Source organism: Thermobia domestica, chromosome 2 (assembly GCF_964235325.1).
Source record: "Thermobia domestica chromosome 2, izTheDome1.hap1.1, whole genome shotgun sequence".
Lineage (NCBI taxonomy): Eukaryota > Metazoa > Arthropoda > Insecta > Zygentoma > Lepismatidae > Thermobia > Thermobia domestica.
Genome location: NC_137455.1, coordinates 98,311,412 through 98,332,315, shown reverse-complemented (window position 1 = coordinate 98,332,315; position 20,904 = coordinate 98,311,412). Strand labels below are relative to the sequence as shown.

At 35.5% G+C, this 20,904-nt stretch overlaps 1 protein-coding gene across 2 annotated transcripts in view; it reads right to left on the bottom strand.

The window, feature by feature from the left end:
- Window positions 1-228: 228 nt before the first annotated feature.
- The window catches only part of LOC145674302 (uncharacterized), a 39,468-nt gene continuing 18,792 nt past the window's right edge, over window positions 229-20,904 (bottom strand). For both annotated transcript variants that reach the window (XM_081744164.1, XM_081744172.1), the window contains exon 4: window positions 229-7,147. In XM_081744164.1, coding sequence (XP_081600290.1) covers window positions 6,975-7,147 — 173 coding nt within the window. In that variant the 3' untranslated portion in view covers window positions 229-6,974. The remainder of the gene's footprint in view (window positions 7,148-20,904) is intronic.

The window sequence follows — 20,904 nt, the reverse complement described above, 5'->3', positions numbered from 1 at the left end:
TGAAGATGTTCAATCCATTTAACTGTCTCTCTTGGACCCAATCTTCTGAAGCCCCTGCCAAGTGATTCAAATTATTACCGCAAGGAAAAATCTACACGCAGATTTCTAAGTATACCTATTTTTTAAATTTATTATGTGCTTAGTACAATACGTACTTTAACTTACTAAAAAAATATGTTTCTTTTGAAATGACATTTTTCGTTATTGTTGACAAAAGGTCCTTCGGTGTTCATGCTACATTCTTTTATTACTGAAACGATTTTGCTTTTTATTTTTTGCAGAAATCTGCATACAGGAAAAACAATGGAATTTTAATAGTTCATTTCTCTAGTGTCCCTTCTCTTGCCGGCTCAGTAAATCAATACATGAACATATGTTTTACTACAAACAAAATAAAATACATATGCTTCGTGTAATACATGTTATACAGAAAAACATTATTATTATTACTGATATATGCAACACAGAAATAACTGGAAAATTATGTAATTTTTCTCGTCTTGTAACTGCCCAATGGAATGATACTCAAATACGTTGTTCAGTATACCTCCAAATATCTTACGAGTTTAGTTTCGACTCACCGGAGACGTTGTTTAATATTTCCAAGGAATCTTACGAGACTACACATGAGTCACTTGTTTGAGCTGGAGGAGTGTCCTTATGAAAATTTCAGAAATTTTTTAAGGGATGATTTTTCCACAGAACCCTTTTTCTTGCAAACATCGGTTCAATACCATCTTCATAAAAAAAAAAAAAAAAAAAAAAAAAAAAAAAAAAAAAAAAAAAAAAAGCAAACGAAACGGTGTAAAATATGTGCCTCGAATAAGTCAAGAAGTATCCAACTTAAGCACTTTATTTGCTCACTGACAATAAATACTGATTTTTTTTTTTTCGTTACAAGTAACATGACAGAAATTGTCACGAAATGTGCACGTATTGTTACATATATCAGATTACTTCTGTATCATTTTTGACATTAAAAAACTATTATATTATTTGTGCAAGGTGTAAAGTCTGTAGATTTCCTGAAAATGTAAATGAAATTTCGCTACTAAAAGTTCCTCTGTTATTTCCGACAGAAAACATCATACCGAAGTACTGCGTTTTATTTTATTCGTACTGTTTCATTGTGAATAAAACAAGGTGTTATTGTATGTTTATTACAATGGCAGTTAGAGACGCCTAAATAAAAATCAGCAATAAGATCCAATTCAATATATCAAGGATATTGCGAGGTGATCCGGGAAATGAGTTCTAAGAATGTTACCTGTTGACGCTTGTATTACAGATATAATAAATAAGCAGGTCTTATACATTTGAGAGGTTCGGGCGAACATAATGCTAAGCACCATTTTCAGTGAAATTGAGTTATTAGATGGAATGGATTGCGATCGAACCACATAAGAGTATGTAGGTAGTTTAATTTCGGAAATGTACCTGTAGATGACAGGGAAAGGTTGTTCATTATGTATCATTGCACTAAAATGAATCGGAATGATCAACCTTCTTTTTTTCCAGTTTGCTTGAAAATTAGGAATTCTGACATACCTTTATGTTCGCCCGAGTCGCTTATATACACACTGATAACCAGTTGAATTAGAGACGGCAGGACAGTTGCAAAAACCGCCCTGCAGAGGCTCCATCAGTGCATGTGAATGAAACGCATCGCGCGTGTACTGCTGCCGTGTATTTCCTCTCTCGGTATCTGTATCAGTGCAGTCTGTGATGGACAAGACGAAGGACCTGAGCGCATTTGACTGTGGTGAAATCGTAGGGGCCAGATGGCAGGGTGGCTCGATTTCAGAAGTGGTTGTGGCACTCGGATTTTTAAAGGCAATTATGTCAAGGGTGTATCGTGAATACCAGGCTTCCGGTAAAACAGCACCCGCACAGGCAAACTGCCGCGGTCAAGGGCGTGTCGACGACAGGTGTAGAGGTTGACTTGTCCGCATCGTTAACAGCCGACAGACGGACCACAGTACGTCAAATCGCTAAGAGGTTAATTGCAGGTAACAACGCCGTGTTAGTAGCCACACAATCCACAACCACCTACTCGCCTTGGGGTACAGTAGATTGGTTTGATGAGCACTTCTCTGATCTGGCAATACTTCTCTGGCTGTCACGGTCAACAAGACTTCAATCCCATCGAACACATCTGGGACATCATGGAACGACGCCTTCGGGCAGTGGACCCTCTTCCTATCAACCTGCGGGTTCTGTGGGAGACTGTATATGTGGATTGAGATGCCACACCAACACTTCAGGCGCTTCATGGAGTCCATGCCACAGCAGGTAGCTGCCGTTGTCAAAGTGAAAGGTGGTGTTACACGGTATTAGGTAGGTGTGTCTATTTCAACTGGTGATCAGTGTACGTATTATAGCAGGTTATGACAGATGATTGGAGTGATTTAATGATTTTGCTATAGCCATAACATCTGACATATTGTCACGAAACATTGCAATAATATAGAGAAACTCAAAAAAGATTTCTTTTCTTGCAGGCATGATTCGGATTTCTGCCAAGAGAACGACACTGAGCAGTAAGTAAACATGGTGACATTCACTCAGAAGGCATATTACTCTATATTGAACTTTCATGCACATCAGTATGTCAAATGAGTGCAAAAACATTTTAGAATACATTTTAACAAAGATATATCGAATGCCAACTCCATTTGGCGATGGTATACCTAGTTTTTACAAGATGCCTTGTAAGGGAAAATCAACGGATCGATCTGCACTGGGTGAAAAAACTTTTTTGTGTGCGTGTATTCAACTTACACGCACTCCACAAAAGCTGACAAATAGAACAAGTAAAGATTTGAACATTCCACAACCAACCGTTTGGAAGATTCTTCGGAATAGATTCTTATTCCTTGCCGTCAGGCCCAATGACGAAGTGTGTCACCTAGAGTTTGCTAATACAAATGCAATATTTGATGATTTTATAATAAACTTTCTTTTTTTAAGTTGCACAGTAAGCAGACACCATTTGGAGATCTGGTATGGAAAAACCTCAGACTACCGTGCAGCATATGCGTGACTCACCAGAAGTTAATGTGTTCTGTGCGGTTTCGCCCTCCTCACTTTTTTTTTTTTTTTTTTTTCAGTGAATAGACCATTAGGCCTACAATAAACGTGCATCGAAACATGCTGAAGATCGACAGGGTGGACTTTATCTACCAACAGGATAGCACTCTTCCACACTTCTGTCGCGATGTTTATGTATTCTTAAACGCGCGCTTGGAAAACAGATGAATCAGTCGTAGTGAGGATGATCAGACATTTCTGTCCTGGCCTCTACCGTCACTCGACTTAAACCCCGAATTCTGTGTGGATGGCGGGAGGGAGGATTGTGAAAGAGTGATTCCAGTTTGAGTCTCCATTACCAGCAGACCTCACAGAAATGTAAGCTCGCATCAAGAATGCTCTTGCAAAAGCATGTTATATCGAGTGTGGGAGAAATTTGATTATAGACTCGATATATGGAGGATCAGTAATGGGAGACATATTAACCACTTGTAACGTAGGGAAAAAAAAATAGAGTTTCTTTATATGGTGAACTTTCGTGACAATATGTCAAATATTATAGATACAGCAAATTCATGAATTCGGTTTTGTAATAACTCTGTATTTTCTTTTAAATTTCTCCTTTAAAGGTGCATTCTGAAAATTGAACTCTCGTACGAGTTACATTACTACATATACCTAGGTACACACGCACATCACGCCCTGTACCTAACTCCGATCCGATAACTTCTAAACTATGCTGTATTTTAATGAATTAATTCAAAATCTGAATATTCTATATGACTGAAATAACGAAGCATTTAAAAAACAGTGGATAACGAAATACCTGTTATGCTTACTAATGAAAAAAAGTTACGTTTGAATTAGATCTGTCCTATCTTCTGTGTGTTAATCCAATGGTTTTAATATTTGCTTTACAACATGTGACGTAAAACTATCTGTAAAAGAAACATTACGTTCCTTTCACTATACTTCTACGATGCTTCCCCATGGTCTCAATAAAGATATAAGAGAAAAGTGAGTATTATGCACAATAAATTAATGTAGCCTTTTTTTTTTTTTTTTTTCCTTAGATCTATTATTACGAAACTACAGTTAACATACAAAAAATAAGCACTGCTGGGTTTTTAATTTACTTTACATCATGCGCGTTACAATGATTGTTAACACCAGTAATTTTCTTCCATTAATTCTATCTTTCAGGGAAAAAAAATATTTTCTTCTACGTAGGTACATGTAAGGGACATAAAATACATCGAATGACATATTTACCAAATATCTTTGACATTTGTCAATTCTCCACCATATTCTCTTTACCATCACGCTCCATGAGAAACTCTCGTACTTATTTTTAGATTGTATTACAATCTCCATACTGTACAAAAATACGCTTTTGCGCTTAACTTCTTATAATTATCATGGGCAATTTAACTTACAATAGTATGAACTTACACATACAATCTTACAACTGTACACTGTAACTACGAAAAATACATGTATTTATAGCATAATGCTGCTTAAAATTAAATCTAATCTTGACACTAATTTTCACGAGAAAATTTTGTGTACATAAGCAGTCTTGTATACAGAAGAAACGTTATTTTAGAAATCCTGCTAAAAGCAATTAGTTTACAGTACAATATTTAATTTTATGTATTGCACAAGTAAATCTTAAATTACCTATCTAATTACAATATGAAACAAACTGTCATAGATTAATGAATAAATATTAGCTGCATTTTCAAAGAAAGAAAAAAAAGTCCGTACACTTTACATAAAAGATATTTGTCTTTGCTCATAAGTTACGTTTAAATAGCTAACATTGATTTTATACATTAGCAATACGTCAGAGAAAGCATAAGCTTTAACTCTTGATGTTTTATTTATTCCCAAGTCACAACACTAATTGCAAACAGCATTGCAGCATATATTCGTCTAATTCTCCCATCTAACCTTTTCATATACTAGAAGTCTTCTTTTTCTAGCTCGAAATTCACTTATTCTCAACTATCAGTTCATTTTTTTTTCTTTCTTTCTTCGAGTAACGAATATCTAATCTGTTTGTGATCTGATACTACAGTTCTTGGTATAATTTGGAGAGAAAGCATTGTACTCATACCAAGTCTTGTGCTAACGAATATTTTTCAGGTTCAATTTTATTTGACTACTAATTATACTATTAATTCGCTTTCCTTTTATTTCCTTTCCCAGATATACGTAGATATCCGGCCCCGAACTTTTCAGTGAAGCACTAATGTTAGGTATAAAACTATCCTAACGGAGTAATATAGTTCTTGTCTTTTAATACACCGTATTCGAAAACATCTACTGTTATATTTTCTTCCTTATAAAAAGTTGCGTTTTCACGAAAACACAAGTCACATTTCTTTACGGTAAAACCAATTCCGATTGGCAGAAGTTACGGCTAATCTGCAACAGTAGAATTCGTAAGGTAGTACGTATATTTGCCTATATCATTTTCAGTGCAAGATCTGCTTATGTCAAATACCCTACCACATCTTTAAATTCCTCTTTTCTACATTCCCAGTAACAACGTACCAAAGCTACATTTTACTCTAGGGAAAGGCGAAACTTCTATAAGCAATCCACGTTCTTTACACGTCACTTTACTAAGAGATCGCCCATTTTCAGCCTCCATCCGTATACTGTTCTATGTTGTGTTTTGTAAGGAGTTCACGCGTTTCGGGAGAGGTGACGTACATGATTTTCATTAAAGCGCCCTACAAACTGTAAAGAATTCATTCAAACTTCAACTCATATAAGAAGATACAAATAGTCCGTGGGCAAATGTTGAAAGTATAACTGAAACAAAATACTTCATTAAGTAATACGAAATACTTCATTCAGTCTAACTTGATGACGTCAAGATTCTGTGTGCAATGCTTTGCATATTCACGTGTCACTGTAAGAAACGAAAGAGGATATGGCAAGCTCAGACTACTCAATGATCGAATTTGAAAATGGAATTTTAAATAATACGCTTCATGATCAGAAGCCATGTTCCGACGATAACAATATTTTTCTTTCATAGTATATTCGTATTTATTGTCAAAAATAAGACAAATAATTATTTTAAAATATACTCTCTCTTAGTTTCTTCCCCGTTTCAAGTTCCAGTATTTCTTAACGAAAATCCGCTTACTTTAAAAATATACGGAACTTCTATTTCGAGCCTTCATTTCTTTAAGCTTTTCATATTTTATGAGATTTTCATCACTAAGCACTTATTTTCCTACCAACTCTTTCGACATTGACTTCGACTTAAACAATGTCTCATCCACATTAAATTTCTAGCTCATGAAATCGGTAACAAAATTTTGCCATGCTCACATGACATGCGATTTTTTATTCATGAAATAGATGGTAAGATTGGTTAATAACCAATAATGAAATATAATTAATAAATTTTCCACTTATATTAAGAACAATAGTTCAGTAACAAAAATTTAAAGATACTTAAGAGTAAAAATCTTATTCCCATTTTAACTTCTTTTTAGAAAAAAATGTAAAAACATCGCTCAGGAAAAAGCAAAGAAAATCACTAGATTTATAGAAAGAAGAAACAATATAAATATATCAAAATATTAATACTTTTTACGGTATGGTCATGGAATATAAATTCTGACTCTTTACAGAACACACTCTGAAATATACATACAAAGTATATTCGATTTCTTCTTCATAAATCACAACAGAAGTATTAATCGTCTCCTTAAAAATGACGCCCTCCTAATATTTCCTTAAGAAAATCCCGAGACCTTGCGAAGGTTATGAAAAATACGCAGAAAACGGGTGTATACAATTTTGTTTTTCTCAACCACATTATGGCACGATGAGACGTACAACAGGAAAGTATTCAGACACATAGACAACGCGACGCTACCAATCACAATCGCAATATTAGCAGTATCATCGATAAAGTGTCATGTTCTTCGTCGTTTCGCTGGGGGTGTCGTGACAGGACTCGATGACTTTGACCCCGAGCCATCTTTGATAGAGCATCTTGTCGTCCGCTTGGACCCTCTTTTCGGTGAGTCTTCGTTTTTATCAGCTTCTTTTACTTCTTTCGTGCGATCTTTTCTCGTGTTCACTACAACTGCAAAATCGAAAATGAAAATTATACAAGAAATCACAAAACCCAAATCAATATGTCTTAGTTAAACTTACGAGAAACAAATATGTCTTAGCTAAACTTACGAGAAACAATCAGACGGTTGAACAGTACAGAAATACTACTAGGTTTTTAGAATATAACAAAAGAAAAAATGTTCAAACCTAAGACATATACCAACCAGGGTTGGATTTTTTTTTTTTTAAAAAAAAAGAACAAAACATGCGTTTGAAACATGAAAAACATGTTGAAAATGTTTTAAACAAGTTTCAAAACACGAACGAAAAAAAACGTTTTAAACACTTTGAACAGTTTAAAACATATTTCAAAATCGTGTAACAACTTATTTGTTAAGATTTTTTACTCTTTACTTGCAACCAGTATTACAGATTCATCATGTATATACTGATTAGTGCAACATTGATAACAGAAATAAAATCGTTTGACTAAAAATGTTATATATATAGTTTTATATAGTGTTTTAAATTAATTTTTACTGGCCACTTGCTGTTCAAGATGATTTTCGAAAAAAGATTAAATATTTTCGTAGTACACTGGCGATAATGCACCTTAATATATCAAATTTCGTTTTTGTAGCACCAGCGGTTTTGGAAATGACTTTTGAGTGTCCGTATCGGATTCAAAGTGCCGATTTTGTATTTCCGTAAGCTGTCACTGATAACGCACTTTTTTTTTTTTTTTACCTAATTTAATGTGTAATACCAGTGGTTTGCAAAGTGACTTTCGAATGACCATTGGATTTAATATATTTTTTACTGTATTTGGCTCAAATAATTGTATTATTATTGGAATTTTGCACACATGTACATAATTTTTACTCAATTGATCACCTGGAGCTGGGTGAAATTTTAGTTGCAAAAATTTGATTGCTATTTCGGAATACTGATGCTAATAAAATTATTTTAAAATAGTAAATTTTCGAAAAGTGATGTTTCAAGCAGTTTTCAACTTTAGAATATTTTCTGCAAGCCTGTATATTGGTTGTTGTTTAAATCAATAATTGTATTGAAGAGAAACAATATTTGGGACATTTAGAGCACAATGGATCCAAGTCTATTTTCAATAATGTTCAGTTTTGCTCAGCAAATGAACACTATTTTGAAACGTAATATCTTAGCAGTCAAGAGTACGAAATAAATGAAACTAAAACCACGTGAAAGGGCGTGGGCTAATTTCATATGACGGCCGCTAGATAGGGGTGTCAGTGGGGGCAGGAGGGCAGCCACGCCCACCCCCACTCTCAATTTCAGATTTTGGTGGCAGTAAGGCAGATTTAGAAACTTTTTGATAAGCAAAGTTCAACAGAACAAATTTGAAGTCCTTACACCGAATAAATACGGAGGAAATATAGATGACCAAAACTAGAAAGTTGCTTAGGCATAATTTCCAGAATTTTAAGCAGGCCCGAAACTCGAAAGTCGAGCCACCTTTGGAATCCTTGGGTCAAAAAGAAGAAAGAAAAAAAAAAAAAAAAAAAAAAACACAAAAGAGCAATATAAGCCTATAGCTCCTTGTGGCCAATAGAAATGGATTTTAACTGATCAAACTCCGTATTTATTCGGTGTAAGGACTTCAATTTTGTTCTGTTGGACTTTGCTCAGCAAAAGGTTTCTAAATCTGCACTAGTGTCCCAAAATTTGAAATTCAGGGTAGGTGGTAGGAGGGCGGATGACCTCTCAACGGATGCCCCTTTCTAGAGGTAATCATATAAAAGCTCTAGATTGCACCTTGTCACGTAGTTTTCTTTCTTTCTTTTCGGATTAGTGGTTGCGAATATATGACGTTTTCCGTCAGTGTATTGTTTTTGACACACCCTGCATTTATTTAATGTAATTATGCATCATTGACTATGACATTTGGAGCTTGACTTATTAATCTTTCTCACGTTGCAGCGTACACAATATCTTAAATTTATGAGCAGGAAGGGTGAAATTAGCCCTCCTGTTCCCCCGTTCTAGAAACGCCCTTGTCTAGCGATTGTCCTATGAAACTCTAGCCCACACTACACCTTTTCACGTGGTTTTAGGTTAATTTATTTCGGACTCTTCGCAACGAAGATACTGTGTTAGCTGAGCAAAAATGAACCTTTCTGAAAATGGACTCGGATCCTTGTGCTCTGAACGACCCATATCTAAAAATATTTTTAAAAAACTCTAAGTTGGAACCAAATTTATCCTGCAACCCAAGCTTGTTCGAAACGTATAAAATCAGTTTCTTCGGTTTACTCGAAATGGTGTCCTTTTTTCTTCCTGTACAACTCATGTTAAACGATTCCAAGTTGTACGAAGACTGAGAACCAACATGTACTGTATGTATTAACGACTGCCTGCAATATTTTAATTTCAGAACCACAATTTAGTAAAGAGCCCTTTGTTTTCTGAATAGAACGCAAAAACTTGTTTCAATGATAATTCTTTTATTTATTGTTTAATATCATTTCTACAAGTAGTCCAACCTTCGACTACAACACTTTCTCGCAAGTTAACTGATAAGCATTTAAATAATACAATAGAGGATTTTTTTTAAAAAAAAGGGGGGGAGGGAAAGAGACAAAATAAATTGTGGATTACCATATCGACCTGCTGTAGCCACGAGAAATCAAAACATGCACACGGGAACAGTGTTGCCACAGTCCTAGCTCTGGAATGGGCTGAAAAACAGTACCAAATTAAAACAAAAAGGGCTGAATTCATTATTTTATTACAGCGTAATAATTACATGGCTCTATAACACGAAACTAAAAGAAGTAAAGCTCTAGAACACTCCGCCCCCTTTCTCCAAGAGTCCAAATCAAGAAATTGCTCTTTTTAAAAACATCCAAATAGGAAGACCCCGAACAATTGTGGAAGTAAGTGAAACTTTTCTCGTACGTAGGAAGTATAATAGAGGCTGCAAATTAAAAGGGAAAACAGTTATCATCTTCGGTATGTATGGTAAGGAAATCAAACGCGCCTCTATTTCAAAATGACTAATAGACCAAAACGGTATTATGGCCATATATGAGAAAAATATATAAAACGAGGAAAAAATCAATCAATCATGAGATGTACGAAAAGTCTTATTGACACTTTTGAAAATGTAACATGTATTTGTTAAATGGTACTGGATTTGGAAGAATTGTACCAACTTTTTCACAAAAGGGGCTGAAAATGCCAGCGTGGTACCAATGGGCCGATGAATGACAAAAAGAGTCGAATTTGGTAATTGTACCAAGTGTGACAACACTGTACGGGAAGAAAATAGCCTTCTGAACGGGATGACATTTTTGTAATTTTCTTTCTCTGGCAGTTTTTTTTTTTTTTTTTTTTTTTTACAAAAATTAAATAAAATAAAAATAAACGTATGTTTAAAACAAGGCTTAAAAATACACGTGTTTAAAACAAAATGTTTAAAACGTATATAAAATTTGTTTTAAATAAAATCAATTGTTTAAAACAAGTTTTAATCATTTGTTTTAAACAAAACAATCCTCATTACCAACTGATTTATTTCATTGAGCTGATCAAAATGCAAAACCAGTGTAAATCCTCATGCACAATTTTCTAGAAAAAAAAAATCTATTTTTTGTAAACCTAAAAATTGATGCTGTACACCACTTATTAAGACAAAACTGATATTGCACTTGATGGTTCAGTACTAATTGACTAGTTTGGGGCTTAACGTCCAGTTCAGTATTGGGGCTATACGAGGCGCAGGATCCAAACTAGACTAGCTGCAGTGCATATTTACAATAGCTTGTCAAAAAAACAGTAAATTCATGGTTAAAATGAATGACTGCATACGAGAGAGGACTCTTATTAGATATTAATTACCACGGCGAAATACTTTTGCATTGTGTAGAGAAGCTGTATTTTATGTTTACAAATGTAGGGTTACTAAGGTTACAAATGCTATAGGAACTTGAATCACTGCGAAAACTACATTAAGATATTTGTAAATACAACACATAAACACTAATCTAACATAGCCTAGTCTAACCTATCCTACTTAAATAACCTAATCTAAAGGGGCATTTTCACTTGGTCGACTTAAGGTGTGACTCAGCTGAACTGACGTCACTTAGACTCAGGCGACTGTGTAAACGGAATTTCGACTGAATCGCCTGATGGTCGAAAGTGACTAATCGACTGGTAAATGAACTTACAAAAGTTCTATTTCTGGTGTCGACTCAATCTGATCGATCGGCGAAATCGACTATATTGCCTTAGTGGAAACACCTGTTGCCGAGTGGAAAGGAAAGTCGAGCTCGATTTTTTTTTTTTTTTTTAACGTCCTTACGCTCTTAGGCACTTTTACGCCCTTAGGCTAAACGAGGCGGATGATTAACGGAAGTGAAAGATTTGATTTCTTTTTCCGCTACCCCACTGGGAATCGAACCCGGGTGAATGTTTTGGAAATGGTCAATTTTGGAACTAAAGATATTATATTACTTATACAGGGTGGTCCGGAAGTGGGCGTACCCCTAATTGGTGTTTTCTGACGGTTTTAGCTTGTACCCACATTTGTTTGGTAACACTGCTTGGCATCTGGAAGAAAATGGTATCAAAGAGACTGTTGTGATACAGCAGGATGGAGCAACAGCGCACTTCGCGATTCACGTGCGCAATTACCTGGATCAGACGTTTCCTGGCCGCTGGATTGGAAGAGGTTCTGCATCTTCACCAGCTCCCTTTGCCTGGCCTCCAAGAATCTGACGACACCAGACAATGCTCTCTGGGGTTTCATAAAGCAACAAGTAAGAAACACTCGATATCACACAACGCAGGAATTACGAGCAGATGTGAGCACGCCTTCACCCTCGTGACCCCGGAGTATATCCGCAAAACATCTGCGAGAACTTGGCGCAGAATTCAGCTGTGTTACGACGTGGATGGTGATCATACTGATGTTTATGACTCTTAAGACTTCAAGGTAACTGTGTACAGATATTCTACCATAACTAACACTAAACTACTGAAAATAAAGGCGGGTACGACCACTTTCAGACCGTCCTGTAGAATAAAGTTTTTTTTAGAAAAAAAAAATGAGTGTTGTGAACATAAAAATGCGCTAGAGAAGCAGCAGTAGAAGAAATTATAAAGCAAATGAATTTATGAATGGCAACTGCCGAACTACAGACTAAAATTTAAAAAGATATTAGAACAGTGTTATAGTCGTGAAGTTGGAAAAAAAAAAAGCTTGAAAAGAGTCTGGTGCAGGTGCGATGAACATATATCGAGAAAAAAAAATAGTTTGGTTTCATCAAGCTTATCGCTTTCTACGTCCCATCATACACTGGGGAGGTAAATCTTTATAAATATTAAGACAATTCGTGCAGTTGATGACCTATCGTTAATTTTTTTAAGCTACATTATATGCTAAGGAACGGTTTCTATTGTATAATGTAATTGTGTTAGATGACTAATGGTTATGCTCGACGTTATAATGGTTGGCATACATGTGTACAGATTAGTAGAATTATGTTATATTTTCAATCATTTCTATATTGCATTAAAATATGTATGACTTGCCTTTATTTATACACTAGATCTATCGAAAGAACTTTTTCTTTGAAATCATATGATCATTAGTGACCATTTTTGACCATATAGAATTAATATAACATACAAAAAAATTTCAAACCGATCCCTTGATTTCTTGAGGTGCCGACATTGGCTTGAAATCCAATAAAATTGATTACATCGTAGATCTTTTAAAAAATAAATGAATTACTTATTACTTTATACCGTGTTACCCTTAGTTATAACTGTTCACTAAATAGTCCAAATAATATGTAGGATAAAAATTATATGCCGCCATTGGCTTGACATTCGAAAAAATTTATAACATCGTAGATTGTTTAAGAAACGTACGTGAAACACCTATTACTTCACATCGAGCTATCATTAGTAATATAATTGTTCTCCAAATAGCTCAAATATAACGTAGAAAACTTTCAAATTGATATCTCAACTTTTTGAGGTACTGCCATTGACTTGGAATACGAAAAAAAAATGAGAAAATCGTACATATTATTTTAAAAGTGAAATAATTGCTCTAGAAGTAGTCCAAATGAAATGTAGAAAAAATTCAGAATACCTCAAGTTTTTCAGGTATCGCTATCCCTTTGAACTGTGGGGGAAAGGAAAGATAAAACTCCGGATTTGTGAAGATTCCGGAAAAATATTTAAATGTGTCAACGAATATTATATATATATATATATATATATATTGTTACGATATATATATATATTTACGATATATATATTGTTAGCTATCAAACACAACGGAGTAAAATGTACATAAAAATAAACGTATTAGAGTTTTTATACACTTCAAGAGCGTAAAATATCTTAAAAGATGCAGAAAATTGACTGAGATTCAACATTGTAGTTTCTCCATCCCTTTGGGTATTTCCAAGTAAATTTATTAGATTGGAAATAACATAAAACTCACCCGAGAAGATGGATACAGTTCGCAAAATGAAATGAAATATTCCAGTTTAACGTCCACGATTAAGCCCTTTCGGCTAAGAGAGACGATAATTAAAGCAAGTGAATGATGATAGAAGAACTGGTGGAATGAAAAGTGGGAGAAACGAGAGTACCTCAAGAAAACTTACGGACACAATGTTGTCCACCACAATCTTACTCAGCCAGGGATCGAACCAGCCACCCGACGCACCATAAGTAAGCGCTCTACCACTGACCCATTATGCCCCCAGGATACAGCTCGCGTTGCGCCCTCTTTTCCACTCCTACACTCATATGCAATTTTGTATTGGTAGATAACTGATTCTGAAATACTGTTTAGTGTTTACGTTTAGTTATCCTTTTTTTTAAATGTGTATTCTAATTACTTTGTGAACTGTGGTATCCGTTCCCGTGATTATAAATCCAAGTGGAGAACAGAAGAACACCTGTTATACTTCTTCAATGTAATCGCCTCCCATTTCTCTATCACCTTCTGCCACACGTGTGGAAGGCTTCTTACACCATCAGCATGTCAATCTTTGTCGATGTCTCACAGGGATCGCCATGTGACACGGATGATGGCTTCTCTTGTGTCGTAGTGCTTCATTTTGGCGAAAACGTCGTCACGAATTCCTGAAACAAATTGTTGTGAACTGCACCCACATGCCACTTCAATCTCGATCCACGCACGTTGCTCGTCTTTCCGAAACACAATTGTTATTAGTTATTACGCTTCGACTTTCCTCCTCTATTTTACGGCACTGCTGCTTTTGACTGAATAACACACAATTGCTACCACTCGCCACACTTCACCGCCTCACATTTTCTTATCAGCTACGGAACTCTTATAGTGCTGAGACACAGAGACCTCTTACATGAAAATTGTGTTGCCACTACTTTTTATCCAACCTATGCATTTTGAGAACAACTATTGCTAAGAGTAACCCATGTAAAGTACCGAAATAAGTACGGTATTTCAGTTGCTATTTTTTAAAATATGATTTTATCATTTTTTTACGATTTCAACCCAATGATGGATCCTCAAAAGTTACAGTATCGATCCGAAATTTTTCTACATTGTATTTGAACTATTTGGAGAACAATTATAACTAAGGGTAACACGGCATAAAGTAAAAAATATTTTACTTTTTTAAAAATGTACTAATTTATCAATTTCTTTTCGAATTTCATGCCAATGGCGATATCTCAAAAATCTGAAGTATCGATTTGAAATTTTTGGATGTTATATTAATTCTATTTGGTCAAAAATGGTCACTAAGAGTAATATAATTTCGAAAACGAAAGTTTTTTCGATAACCCTACACCCACTATTCCTATAAATTGTTATCAGATATAATATGCAGATTGATAACATCCTATTGTACATAATAACAAGAGTATTACGGCACTGACGGCAAAGGAAGTGGATTCTCCTTCAAGGTAGACTCCATTTCAGGTCACTAGGCCATAAAATATCATAGATAAGTGCATATTAGGTGTAGATTATATATAATGTATGCAACAATTACTCTGGAAGCCTTATATGGCATCCTTATTAGTGTTGCGTACTAATTCAATGCCTTGTTTACATACAACATACTGGCTCTACCTACGTTGATACAATCGTTACATTATTGCCGTCTTCATAAGTAACATCACGTGCCTGCCTCCAACGGACACACCCCTGCGCTGTCGTACACAGCCACAAGTTTTGCCCTATCCTGAATCGAAATAGATGTAAATATACTTTCTATTGGCCATTTAACATAGGTTGGTGTATAGTTTTTGCACAACTAACGGCATGTACAAAAAAAAAAAAAAAAAAAATCCACAAAGAACTCGGATATTATTTACACACAAAAACCTACGTAACAAGTGACTTTCATTTTCCCCATCTGCACATAATTCATCTGTACCATAGTTATAAATTTGCTGTTGCATAATTGGGTTCCTTTTCCTCGTGAAGCAACAGATTTTATCCGTAATTTTTTTTAAAATTTAATACTAGGCTGTTCTCAGTTTGAACCCTATGATACAGCAATTCCACGAGAGGTGTCATACCAACTGGGGAGTATTAATAGTTAAAAAGAAGTACAGTACAGCAAGCACAGCAGATAAGGATAGGAGGACAAAAGTACAAGAACGGGTGCAAGTGATAGTATGGAATAGAGGTTCGTTAATAATTGGTTGGCGTATTTCATATTGTTTTGAAAAATGAAATGAAATCTTTGAGTTTTACGTCCCACGGATATGCCAGTTAGGCTAAAGGAGACGGTGATGATGAGTAATGAATGAAATGGTGGAATGAAGAAAGTGAGAGGAAACGGGAGAACCCCGAGAAAACCCACGCACACGGTGTTTGTCCATATTGTTTTGAGTATTGGTGATCCTCTACTGAAATAAATTTCATTCATTAAAGGATACGATAACTCTAAATACTGCATCTCCATCTGAAAATCCTTTACCTTATCCAACACCGTTTTCTTTTCCTTTCCCTTGTTACTACTTTTTAAATTTTCTCTTGTAATTATTTTGCTATGATATGACATACTGTTGTAATAGATTTCCATTTGGATATATTTGAAATTGCTGGTCAATTTGAAATGACCAGAGGAGATAGTCAACACAGAGCATTCAATTTTGATTAAAATAATTGAACAAAAACGGATTCCACGTAGTCGATTTGATTTAGCTGCAACTGTAGAGAGTGGATTAGTCATGCGACCAAGTCGAATATGTGAATGCAGAGCTTAACCTACCTTCTCTACTCTTCTAATCTAACATGCTTTACTCTATTCTATTCTATCCTAGTACACGCTGATGCTTTTTTTCATGAATAATCGTTTTCATGGTACATTTCACACGGTACATGCGTTTGCACACATATGTATGTAACTCTTTGACCATGCACGAGGAAAATAAGAGTCCACAATGTCTTAGATAACAATATAAAACCATAAAAGTGATATATATATATATATATATACAAGGGCGGATCCAAGGGGGGGCTAAGGGGCTATAGCCCCCCCTTGACGCTCAGGTTTACACTGGATAAAATGGACTTCAATCCTGCTTTACACTGCATAAAACGGCAAAATATGGCTTAGCCCCTCCCTTGATCATATCCTGGATCCGCCACTGTATATATATATATATATATATATATATATATATGTGTGTGTGTGTGTGTGTGTGTGTAATTTGACAATCTATTGTAAACACGCACGCTAGCTTCCACTAGGAATCGAAACAGGGTACCACAAGGTAGTTCTACTCTAGTTCAGTACTGTCAAAGCAGTAACTATGATAGTACAGGAATACCAGCTCCAAGTGCTGCACTGAATTCAGGCTTTAACAAATAAATATATACATAACTAAAAAATAAGCTCAAAGCTGATACATTTGGACCAAAGACTATCCCAACTAACTCTTTAAATATTCACAAAAATAAATTCAGAAACTCACTGAGTTACTTTAGTATACACACCCATAGATATATATGGAGAAATTATTGTTTAAGATTTCAAAGCAGGACATAAATAGAGAGCGAAAAAAATAAATATCGACTGAACGGAAAAAGGAGGATAACTAAAGAATTAAACCTACAAGTCCGGAATATTCACAGAAGAAGTACGTTTACCTTAAAAAGTAAGGAGCAGGATGGGGAAAAAATGGTGGATCTATTCTGCAACGAATTTACGGAAGGGGACTAATGTTCACAGATAATAAAGTAATAGACCAACAAACACAGAAACATATAGTATAGATCGGGACTGGCTTAAAGGACTTTTTCCCCAACCACTGATCCTTTTCACGGCCCCAACCCTTGGTTAGTCCTCGCAAGCATGTAAGCTGTCATTGTTCTCAGTGTTACCGTACCTCTGATCCACTTGTGTAGTTAAAGCCCGGCAGAAATACGGAAAAAGCCTTCCTTTCTATTTTCATTTAACAACAACAAAAATTAAAAAAAAAAAAAAAATCCATTAGGATAAAGAAAAGAAGTAAAGAAATCGAAGGAACATTGTTTTTTTTTTAGCCAGAAGGGATCATATATCTCACGCGCGTGTCGCGAAGACTAGCAGGGAAAGATTTAAAGGAGTAAACGGGGTTTCTAGAATTCCTTAAAATAATAATAATAATAATAATAATAATAATTTTAATTTTTTTTAAAAATCTATGACCCAAAGTTTATACGTGGGAACAAAACACTATCTGATATATGTAGCTAGAACAAAATGAACTCCAGCAAGGTTGCATGCATATCGAAATAAAACACACACATTTGAAAGTTTTGAACAAAAACACATTGTAGACTTGAATATAGATACTTCAACCGACGTGGACCTCTTTCGCTGGAAATTTGCCCTCGAGAAACTTTATTTGTCATTCAAACACACGGTCTCTCGATAATTTCTGGTAACTGTACTTTTAGAGAGTGTGGAGAACTGAGAGAATTAGGTGGATTGATAGGAAAATGAATGAGGAAGTGTTAAAAATAGTAAGGGAAAAATAACAATTGTTGATATAATTTTAAAAAAGGAAGAGAAACTGGTGGAACGTTAGCTGAGATAGAACTGTATCATGAGTGATGAGCTACAGGGTATGGGAAAAGGAAAAAGAAGCAGGGAATGGTTGGTTAATTAGAGTTTAGCGTCTCTGATTAGAACCACATGAGCTCCCACCGAAAACTGAACCTAGATCTCCCATGCCAAAAACCCATACGCTAACCATATAAGCCACGAAGGACCTAAGACAGGGAATGAAGGACACTATAATTTATGGATGGTATTAAAACAAAATTTCTACGTAAAGACGAAGAGATTAACTGAAGACCGGGTTCATGGAAGGTTCTCCGTTTGTGAAAAAGTGGCCTGCCAATAGTAATAATGATGACGATATAAATTTAGAGTACACGTTCCGTGTTTCCGTAGATGATTTCTTTAATTGATAAATATCTGGAACTTCTCTCTTTTACAGCTCCATGTCTATCATGTCCCTTGTGTACGTTCAAATAAATGTGCCAACTCGTAGAACAGTTTGCTGAAGTGAAGCACCAGCACCTAGTGTGAGTATGCGGGACACTTCCACAACCTATATATTAAGATGATCAACGTATTTCAAATCACAGTTTGAGAATTAAAAAAGCAGTCCTATATGTATAAGCGGCACACATCGCAAATCGCTACACAAACACATGAAAAACTGGGTAGCACAAACCGATGTGCCCATGATCACATTTTCTTACTTCTTTTTTCTGACAGAAAAAGTGCCACAATCATGTAAAACGGAATGATGAATAGAGCTGTAGCCTAAGTAGAATTTCATACAGTTGTTATTTTATGGAAATGGTAAAAGTATTCTTTACCGTCGAAAGGCTCAAGAAAATTTATAAAAACCTTATGCAAACTGAAGTTTGTTAAACAGACGACTGCTGTACAAGACGACATGAAATGAAATCTTTAAGTTTTACGTCCCACGGTTATGCCGGTTAGGCTAAAGGAGACGGTGATGATGAGAGATGAGTGAAATGGTGGAATGAAGAAAGTGGGAGGAAACGGGAGAACCCCGAGAAAACCCACGAGCACGGTGTTTGTCCACCACAAAGTTCACTTGGCGGGAGCAGAGTTTGAGCCCGAGACCCCAAGCACCAGAGGTGAACGCTCTACCACTGAGCCACCGCGCCCCCCGACTGTACAAGACGAATGAATTACTATTACTCACCACAACTAGTGAACAACATTACCACACATTACAAGCTCTCTCGCTAAACACTCATCAGATAGGGTACAGTACAAGTAGGAAGAAAAAAAAGAAGCTCTTAAGTGTTCTCTTAGGTACCATATTAGAAACGTCGTCAAACTGAAAGCAGAGAGATTTTATTGGGGAAAGATAAAACTAATAAGATAAATTGATGGTAATAATGAGAGTGCAGGATGGAGAAGAAACAATAAAAAAGGTTTAAAAGTGTGTAGGAAAAATAGCAGTAAAAGTAAACAAACAAATTTTGATGAAGAAAAAATAATAGGTGTATGTGAAACGAATAAATGCAATGAGGTGAGTTGTTATAGACGTTAGAAACACGAGAACGAATAGGACAGTAACCTTCCAATCTCTTACTGAGAGACATGGAATAGAGACTAAGGAATTTGAGAATATTTAGGTGAAAGGTGTGGTGAAATGTGCTATTGTGGTGTTCAGTATATTGTGGGGCGTGTAGATGAGAAATTCGTCGGTTTCTCATCCCCGAGTTGGAACATAGGTAAAGGGAAAGCAACACATAATAGAACAAAGTTAACTCAGAACAACAATTCATTAACCTTTCTTTGTATTTTCTAAAATAAAGAAATACCGTACATTTATACTGAATACGAACATCGCTCAGTACAGTGCAGGAATGTACTTAATAGTGTGACTCTACAAACAACGTAAAATTCCATAAGTCTTTAGGAACGGATATCAGTCTTTTTTTTTTTTTTTTCAGAGACGTGAAAAAAAGATGGACACCCTAAAAACTATTCAAGCCTATGATTGGATACTGAATGACCTATTTGACAAATTAAGTACGAGTAAGATTTATAAACCACAACCATTCTCTCAGTCCAGATGTTATGTTTACACAATACACCCATCCTCAACAGAACGATTGAGTGTGTGCTTATATACAACACCCGTCTCTTCAGGATTCGTAGTGAAGAAAGCGACAATTATCGCTGGAACATGTGCAATCTAGATTACTAAATTTAAAGTTCGGGTGCTTGATGAGTGCAAACTTCATTAATATGTACGATATACAGTAATTATTTTCATAGTACAAGAGGGACACATATGTTCAGATATGGTTTGAGGAGCATCAGGATGAACTTAAGTACCTTCTTTGCCCAGCTTAATTCTCCAACAAGAACAATTACTGAATATCTGAGGTCAATTTTAGAGTAGTGCTGATACCCTCGTCTATTATTGCTGATGCAACAGGGCGGTGCATTGCAAGAAGAATGGTCCACTATATCTCTGAAAACGATTCACCAGCCATATGTAGCAATTCCGCAACAAATGCACGCTGTACCTTAGGTTAAAGGTAGTCCAACAACGTATTAATAAGGTTAAGTTGGATTTTCTTAAGCTGTTTTCAGTATTTGGTAGCCATCTGCATAAAATTTTATTTCCTGACTAATTATTTCTTCCTTATTATCTTTATATCCTTGTCCACTAACTTGTCTCATAAATTTTATCTTCCATTACTAAACTTTCTTAATTTCTAACTGGCTACAT